Raw genomic sequence first — 9,216 nt, forward strand, 5'->3', positions numbered from 1 at the left:
GATACTCACCTAGGAGTAAGTCACTTCCCTAGTGCCTCTTTACCTATTTAGAAAACCCTACAAAAATATCTACTTAGCTTAATTTCGTACATCATTAGTATAAAAATTAGAAGTAACAAACAAACAAGAATATTTGGAAGTGTAATCAAGAGCACTACACACTGCTAGGTTAGATAGGAATCCAATTCCAAACATTATATTAGCTCCCTGTGGATTCGATCCCGACCTTCTCGGGTAAAAGCTGCATCGACCGCTCTTGCCACTATGTAGTGTTGTAGGGTTGGACACGATCACTTTTTGGCGCCGTTGCCGGGGAGTTAACGGTTTTGGCTATCTATCTAAATAGTTTTGTGTATTATTTTTCTTTCCTTCTGTGATACTAATTTATGTGTGTCGCCAATTCAGGTACAAAATGGCGAACAATGACCCTCTTGGAAATGCTATTCCAAGGGTGGAGGTTGATGATAATATTGATGATGAGGTACCTATAGTGCCTCAAGCTCAAAGGAGAGGCCGCCAGGCCAAAGATAATGTTCCAGACCCTCCCCCGCCACCTCCAAGAGTGGCTCCTCGGGTGCTTTCAAACTAAGGATATACTAGTGCAATTGTCCCACCCCAGATCCGGGTGGGCAATTTCCAAATTACAAATGTGATGTTGACTTTATTAGAGCAGCGAGGGTATTTCACAGGTGCTCTTTATCAGAATGCTTATAAACATCTCAAAGGCTTTGTGGATACCTGTTGGGGAAGCAAGCAAACAAATGTGTCAGAGGATGCACTTCGGTTGAGATTATTCTCATTCTCACTTATAGGGAAAGCTTTGGACTGGCTTGAAAGGCTTCCCAACCATTCCATCACTACTTGGGATGAGTTGGCGGACAACTTTATAGCCGAGTTTTTCTCGCCGGGGCATATGGCAACTTTGAGAGATGAGATTTTGGCCTTCAAACAGGAACATAATAAACCACTTCATAAGATCTGGGAGAGATATCGGACAATGGTGAAAGAATGTTCGAACAATGATATGACTGAAGTAATGATTCAACAGACATTCTACCGTGGCATTAATACGACCAATCAGTATGTAGTAAACCAGGTAGTAGGGGGAAATTTTATGAATACGCCTTATGATCAAGTGTGTGAGATATTGGATGAGATGGCTGATACTTCCTCAGCTTGGAAAAGTCGAGCCAATGTGCCACAGGGTGACCCCACTATCATCCACTTGCATAAAGAGCTTCATGATCATGGCCAGGCAATAGCAGAGTTAACTACCACAATGAACCAGCTAGCAAAAGCTCAATTGCAACAAGTTCAAGCTCCTAGACAAGTAAATTCTATGGAAGGTGTCAACATGTTGGTCAACAAGAGGCGACAAAGAGGTCAACAAGGTCAAGGTAGTCCGGATCAATATGACCAAGGTAGTGGTGGTTTCAATCAAGATGATGGCTATGATGAGCAAAATGAAGAAGTGTAGTATGTGAACAATTACCAAGGACAAAGAGGCAATGCTACTAACCAATAACAACAATGGAGATCCCAAGGAAATTGTGGAAATCAAAACCAACAAGGCAATAACAACTGGGGGAACAACAGTCAAAATTGGGGCAACTAGAACAATCAGGGCAACTAGAGTGGTAACAACAGCAATTGGGGAGGAAACAACAACCAAGGGGGTTGTAACAATGAAAATCAAGGGAATCAGGGGCAAGGCTTTCAAAGGCCTTCGATGTATCAACAATTAAGCACCTCCATTTCCATACCAAGGTCCTATAGCATCTCTTCAAACAATGAGATGGGAAGGATCGAGATGATGTTTGAACAAATGATGAAGAAGAACGCCGACTCTGATGCCTAGTTGGCATCCCACAATACTTTAATCCAGAATTTGGAGGTTCAACTTGGCCAGATTTCACAGTCTTTGAATACTCACCCTAAGGGGGATCGACCTAGTGATATGATAATAAACCCGAAGGGTGGGAACAATACCGGGCATGCAATGACGGTGATTACTAGAAGCAGTTGAGGTGGTGATATGAATACCTCCAAGAAAAAGGAAATTGTGAGTGATGAAATTCAAGTGTAAGATGATGATGTTCCTTTAGTTGATGAGTAGGTGAGAGAAGAGAATGTGAATGCGAAAGTAAGGATTGATGTTCATGATGATGAGGTGGAGACCCAAGATGACGTGAACCCGTCTAGGAAACACGTAATAGACATACTAGAAATGGTAGTGCCCAAGGCTAAGGCTCCCTTGCCAAGGCCTCCTCCACCTTACCCTCAAAGGCTTGCGAAACAAAAGAATGAGAACTAATTTAGGAAATTTATTGACATGATGAAGAACTTATCAATCAGTGTCCCTTTGGTGGAAGCTCTTGAGCAAATGCTAGGTTACGCCAAGTTCATGAAAGATTTGGTAACTATAAAGAGATCCATGGATTGTGAGACAATAAAAATGACTCACCAAGTACGTGCAATTGTGCACTCGATGGCTCCAAAGCTTGAAGATCCCGGCACTTTCACCATCCCGTGTACCATTGGGAGCCCGGATTTTGCTAAGGCATTGTGCGATTTGGGTTCAAGTATCAATTTGATGCCTTACTCTGTGTTCAAAACATTAGGTATTAGTCAACCGAGGGCTACTTCAATGAGGTTGCAAATGGCGAATAGAACAATGAAGAGGTCGCTCGATATTATCGATGATGTTTTTGTTTGTGTGGACAAGTTCATTTTGCTGGCTGACTTTGTGATCATGGACTTAGAGGTTGATTATGAGGTTCCGATCATATTTGGAAGAGCTTTCCTTGCAACTGTGAAGGCCTTAGTCGATATAGAAGCAGGGGAACTTACCTTCTGGGTGGGTGATCAAAAAATGGTCTTTCATGTGTGCAAATCAATAAAGCAGCCCAACATGACTGAAATGTGCTCTTTCATGGATATTGTCACAGAAGTGATAGATGATGATACTAGTGCAATGATCAATGTGGAGGACCCTCTAGAAGCGGTATTGTTGAACCTTGATTTCAATGAGGATGAAGGCCGGGTAGAGTGTGTCAATGCTTTGCATGGAGTGTGCTCTTACTCTTATGAGCCTCAAAAGCTCTCTTTTGATCTTGAGAATAGAAAACTCCCCCAACAAATCCCTCAATCGAGGAACCTCCCATGTTGGAGTTGAAGCCTTTGCCTCCACACCTTAGGTATGAATTCTTAGGCCCTAGTTCAACTTTTCCAGTTATTCTTTCCCTTGTCTTACTAACATGCAGGTAGATGCAACATTGGCGATGCTCCAAAAATAGAAGAAGGCAATTGGATAGACTTTAGCTGATATTCGGGGAATAAGCCCCGCCTTTTGCATGCACAGGATTATTCTTGACGATGATGCCAAGCCCTCCATGGAACATCAAAGGAGGTTGAACGAGGCTATGTAAGAGGTTGTTAAAAAGGAGGTGATCAAGTTGTTGTATGCAGGGGTTGTGTACCCCATCTCAGATAGTTCTTGGACTTTGCCGGTGCGATGTGTGCCGAAGAAGGGTGGTATGAATATGGTTACCAATACGCAAAATAAGTTGATTCCCACCAGGACTATCACCGAATGGAGGGTGTGCATGGACTACCGCAAGCTGAATAAAATGACCTGCAAGGATCACTTTCCATTGTCCTTTCTTGACCAGATGCTAGATAGACTTGTCGGGAGTGCCTTCTACTATTTCTTGGATGGGTACTCTGGGTACAACCAGATTTTGATTGCTCCGGAAGATCAGGAGAAAACCACCTTCACGTGTCCGTATAACACTTTTTCCTTTTCAAGAATGCCATTTGGATTTTGTAATGCACTGGCTACATTCCAGCGGTGTATGATGGCCATATTTACCGACATAGTGGAGGACATTTTGGAGGTGTTCATGGACGACTTTAGTGTTGTGGGTGACTCGTTTGATGAATGTTTGAAGAATCTTGACAAGGTGTTGGCCTGGTGTGAAGAGACCAATCTTGTTCTTAACTAGAGGAGGGCATTGTCCTCAGCCATAAGATGTTACACCCCGCAATATTATGTCCCGCAATATTATATTACGACAATGTTATGCTCTGCAGTAATATTTTATGACGATGTTACGAACTGCAGTATTAAGTGACGACAGTGTTCTACCCAGCAGTATTACATTATGAAGATATTACGCTTCGCAGTAATAAGTTGCGACAATGTTGCACCCTGTAGTATTACATTACGGTGATGTTGCGCTTCGCAGTAATAAGTTACGACAATGTTGCACCCTACAGTATTTTATGTTGAATTTATCGTAAGGTAATTGACATCAGTCCAAGGAAAAGATTATTTGGGAATTATAAGAATTATGCTATTTCATAAGTGATTAGTAAATTCATGAAGGTGAAAGGGGGAGCAAGTCTAAGAAAGCGAATTTTGTCAAAGTTTGGCATTTTGGGATAAAATACGGTCCGAGCTAAAATACCCGGTATTTATGGACTAGTACCATACAAGGTACCCCATGGCCATGATAATAAGGTGTATAAGGTATTATAAAAATGAGTAGTATTTTAAGTAATTTGAGATAATTCTCAATTATGTGGATAACCGATTAATGGTAGAGATAATTGTGGTATTAATTGTATAAGAGTTTTATTTTTTGGATTGCCACTTGGCATAAGCTTAGCCAAGGTGGCAAAGCATACAAATGAGTCATTTAGACAAAATGCTATCTTGATAACACGTGAGGATGGCTGATATCTTTATTGGAGAAATGCAAAAACTTTGCAAAGTTAGGCAAAAACAACATTTCACTCCATTTTAAAATATATTCCATATTCAAGGCTAACCCATAAGAGTGGCAATCATTATTACATCAAAATCCCCTTCCAACCAAAAAACAACGTTAGCTATCTTACATCTTTCAACCAAAATTCTTAAAATCCAGAATATTATCAAGCTTAAACATGACGTTTTCAAATCCAAAAAAATCCAATGAGAAGTTTTTTTTAGATGCTTAACAACGTACAAATTTTGTGGTTCTAAAGGGGTATGGTGAAACCTTTTCCAAGAATATCATATGAATTTTTTTTCCTATCTCAGGCATGTTAAGGCTATTCCTTCTTTCTTCTGGCAGGATCCATACGATACGAACGAAACGTGCAAATGCACAAATTTCATGAATGATTCTATTCATAGAAGTATTAGAGATATCTATGTTCTTGAATTTCCGTGTATCATAATATTTAATCATCTGTTCATGGGTCTCAGAAAAAATACGAAAGTTGAAAAGAGTTTACTTTATGATATTACTCAGAGAAAAAATGGTCTTATGACATTCCGAATGATTTTATTGACATACTTTTCATGCATTGTATTCATGTGCATTGACCCATGACCAGATGGCGTTATATACGCATATATATGTATATGGGATATGGGAAAAGGTTACGGCGTTATATACACACCACCACCTGATCAGCAGGGATATGATGATGATGTTACCCACAGTGGCCGAAATATGATTCAAACAGCGTTATATACGCATATATATATATATATATATATATATATATATATATATATATATATAATATATGTAAATATGATTCAAACGGTGTTATATATATATATATATGTATATATATATATGTATGTATATATGTATATGTATGTATATATGTATATGGGATATGGGAAAGGTTATGGCATTATATACGCACCACCACCTGATCAGCTGGTATACGATGATGATTTTGTCCGCAGTGGCCGATATGATATGATGGGATGCCATCAGAGGCTGATGATGTTATGAAACATGTACCTATGCACGATATGGCATTCATACGCATATGCATGACGCTAAAAGTAATTTATGATTTACAAAGTTATTCAGACTTACAGGTTGAATCATGTACTCTATATGTCTTCCATATCTCTTATGTATTTATTTATGTGCCTTACATACTCAGTACATTATTCGTACTGACGTCCCTTTTGCCTGGGACGCTGCGTTTCATGCCCGCAGGTCCCGATAGATAGGTCGAGAGCCCTCCATGTGGGCTATCAGCTCAGCGGAAGATGTTGGTGCGCTCCATTTGCTTCGGAGTTGCTTGTTTGGTTAGTATGAGTTAGACGTATATTGTTTGGTATGGCGAGACTTTGTCTCGACCTTTATGATATTTATGTATTCTTAGAGGCTTGTAGACATATGTCGTGTACGTGAAAGATTGTACGGCCTTGTCGGTCTATGTTTTGAGTTTATAAATGATTATGTTGGACTATTAGGCCTGTATGTCACGTGTATATGATGATATAATAAGAAAGATATGTTACGTTGGTACTCAGTTGAGTAAGGTACTGGGTGCCTGTCGCGGCTCATCGGTTTGGGTCGTGACATAAGATCTCAAAGTATGGCATAAAGGTGGACAAGGCTAAAATTAAAGTGATCTCAAATCTTCCTCCTACTTTAGTCAAGGGGGTTAGAAGTTTTCTTGGCCATGTGGGGTGATACCGGAGATTCATCAAAGACTTTTCTAAGGTAGTGAATCCTTTGTGCAAAGTTATTGGAAAAGGATGCTAAGTTCGTGTTCGATGAGGAATGTATGAAAGCTTTTGAACTCCGAAAGTACAAATTGACAACCACTCCCATTATTACCTGCACCCAATTGGAGCTTACCTTTTGAGCTCATGTGTGATGCAAGCGATATTGCGGTAGGAGCGGTCTTGGGTCAAAGAGTAAATAAGATGCTTCACCTAGTGCATTATGCAAGCAAAACAATGAATGATGCTCAAGTGAATTACACGGTGACGGAAAAAGAGTTGTTGGCAATTGTGTTCGCAATGGAGAAGTTTAGGCCTTATCTCATGGGTTCCAAGGTGACAGTTCACACCGACCATGCAGCACTCCGCTACTTGATGACGAAAAAGGATTCCAAAGCTCGGTTGATGAGATGGGTCTTTTGCTTCAAGAGTTTGATCTTGAGGTTGTGGACTAGAAAGGGTGTGAAAACCAAGTGGCGGACCACTTGTCCTGCTTGGAGGAAGAGGGGAGGCCCTGTGATGGCCTCGAAATTAATGATTCATTCCTTGATGAGCAACTCCTCTCTATGTTTGTGAATAGCATGACTTGGTTTGCGAATGTTGCCAATTTCCTTGTGACCGGTGTTGTTCTGTGTAAGCTCTCTTCTAACGAAAGAAAGAAGCTTAAACGGGATAGCTTGGACTACTACTGGGATGAGCCTTACTTGTTCAAAATCTGCAATGATGGTGTGATCCAGAGATGTGTTCCGGAGGAGGAGCAAATGGGTATTCTGGATGCTTGTCATTCCTCTCCCTACGGTGGTCATCATAGTGGGGCGAGGACAACTTCAAAAGTGCTTAGTTATGGCTTTTATTGGACCACATTATACAAGGATGCAAGTGAACTGGTGAAGAAATGTGATGAATGTCAAAGAGCGGGTGGAATTTCAAAGAAGGATGAGATGCCTCTCATCACTTTCTCGAGGTTGACATCTTTGATGTGTGGGGCATTGATTTCATGGGTCCATTTGTAAGCTCTTGTGGCAACATGTACATTTTTGTGGTCGTTGATTATGTTTCAAAGTGGGTTGAGGTCATGCCTTTACCCAACAACGAGGCCCGGAGTGTTGTGGCTTTTCTCAAGAATAGTATCTTTACTTGGTTTGGCACTCCTAGAGCAATCATTAGTGATGGAGGGTCTCATTTTTGTAATAAGGAATTTGACACTTTGCTTGCAAAGTATGGTGTCAATAACAAAGTTTCTACCCCTTACCATCCTCAAGCTAGTGGGAAAGTTGAGGTCTCCAATAAGGAGATCAAGAGTATATTGTCAAAGACGGTTAATGCAAATAGGACGGATTGGTTAAAGAAATTGGATGATGCTCTGTGGGCTTATAGGACTGCTTACAAGACTCTGATTGGTATGTCTCTGTACCGATTGGTGTTTGGGAATGCTTTCCATCTACCGGTTGAGTTAGAACACAAGGCCATGTGGGCTTTGAGGAAGTTAAATCTTGAATGGGATGTGACAGCAAATCTTCGGGTGGAGCAGCTTAATGAGCTTGATGAGTTCCGAATTCATGCCTACTCCAGTTCGTCATTGTATAAGGACCAGATGAAGTACCAACATGACAAGTATGCTCATGGCAAGGAATTCAAAGTGGGTAATTTGGTTCTCTTGTTCAATTTTCGTTTGCGACTATTTCCGGGAAAGCTTAAATCAAAATGGAGTGGACCTTTTGAGGTGGTGCTTGTGACTCCATTTGGTGCTCTTGATTTGAAAAACAAAAGTGGTAAGATCTTCGGAGTTACTGGGCACAAAGTCAAGCACTATCTTGGCAAGTTTGATGACAGCCACGTGGTGGCAATGATCCATCTCAAGTAATTGATGGTAACCTGCATCGTGTCACGATGTTTAATCAGGTGCTTCTATGAAGCCAATCTATGTGTTTTTCTTTAATTTTTTCTTAGTGTAGGATTTGTTTTTGAACTAACTGGTTGTGAGATGTGTATAGGGATGTTTGATGCAATGCAGGACTAATCTGGAAAAATTGGCACTCTCTGAAGTTTGGACCACTGCCGTGCTCCATTTTTCGCTGTCGCGATGGCCTTACCACGGAGGCGGAAATTGATCACGGTTAGCGGTGCTAAAAGGTCCAAAATGGAGGTTCTCTGAAGTTTCAACCGCTACCGCGGTGCATTTTTCGCGTTCAACGGTGGATTCAATGTTGTAGCCCTTATGAACCTCACAACCGCGGTCCGCGGTGATTTACCGCGCCCGTGGTAGGTAAGATGGACTGGGTCCCATGGTTTTTCTATAAATAGAACCTCAGGGCCCCTTTTACACTTTTTGCTCCTTGCATTCTCAAACGACATAGAAAACTATTCACCCACGCCCTAATTTGCACAAACACAAGAACTGAACTTCATTTATCTCACATCTCACATCTGGTAATTCAAATCTATCCTTAGTCTTTAATTTTATTCTTATTTTCTTTTAAATTTATAGTTCTCACTTCTTCTTCTTCTTCCTTTCTCTTTTAATTTTGACTTAGGGTTCCATAGTTTTAAGTAGATTAGGTTTCATTTAGTTAGAAATGGTTATTAACTACCTACTGCGATTGATAATGTGTTGTTAATGCTAAAATGAATGAAAACTAGAAACCCTAGGCCCGATGAGCCCCAATTAGACTACCGCGACTGCGGTTGAT

General features: G+C 40.7%; 2 protein-coding genes across 2 annotated transcripts; both read left to right on the forward strand.

Annotated features, from left to right (window-relative positions):
* The first annotated feature begins 2,332 nt into the window (after positions 1-2,332).
* LOC138869262 (uncharacterized) lies at positions 2,333-3,175 on the forward strand. Its single transcript, XM_070146865.1, has one exon. The coding sequence runs from the start codon at positions 2,333-2,335 to the stop codon at positions 3,173-3,175; it is 843 nt and encodes a 280-aa protein (XP_070002966.1).
* Positions 3,176-6,763: 3,588 nt separating this feature from the next.
* LOC138869263 (uncharacterized) lies at positions 6,764-8,546 on the forward strand. Its single transcript, XM_070146866.1, has 5 exons — positions 6,764-6,862; positions 6,982-7,535; positions 7,859-7,926; positions 8,038-8,386; positions 8,477-8,546. Exons 1-5 carry the CDS (start codon positions 6,764-6,766, stop codon positions 8,544-8,546), a joined length of 1,140 nt encoding a protein of 379 aa, XP_070002967.1.
* The last annotated feature ends 670 nt before the right edge of the window (positions 8,547-9,216 follow it).

Source organism: Nicotiana sylvestris, chromosome 5 (assembly GCF_000393655.2).
Source record: "Nicotiana sylvestris chromosome 5, ASM39365v2, whole genome shotgun sequence".
NCBI classification, from domain to species: domain Eukaryota; kingdom Viridiplantae; phylum Streptophyta; class Magnoliopsida; order Solanales; family Solanaceae; genus Nicotiana; species Nicotiana sylvestris.

What these genes read in the sequence shown, in the direction of transcription:
- LOC138869262 (XM_070146865.1), top strand. Translation starts at nt 2,333, where the DNA reads ATGATGAAGAACTTATCAATCAGTGTCCCTTTGGTGGAAGCTCTTGAG.
- LOC138869263 (XM_070146866.1), top strand. Translation starts at nt 6,764, where the DNA reads ATGAATGATGCTCAAGTGAATTACACGGTGACGGAAAAAGAGTTGTTG. An exon ending in CTTATCTCATGGGTTCCAAG is followed by an intron (nt 6,863 to 6,981) that starts GTGACAGTTCAC and finishes GTTGTGGACTAG; the next exon opens with AAAGGGTGTGAAAACCAAGT. An exon ending in GTGGCAATGATCCATCTCAA is followed by an intron (nt 8,387 to 8,476) that starts GTAATTGATGGT and finishes ATTTTTTCTTAG; the next exon opens with TGTAGGATTTGTTTTTGAAC.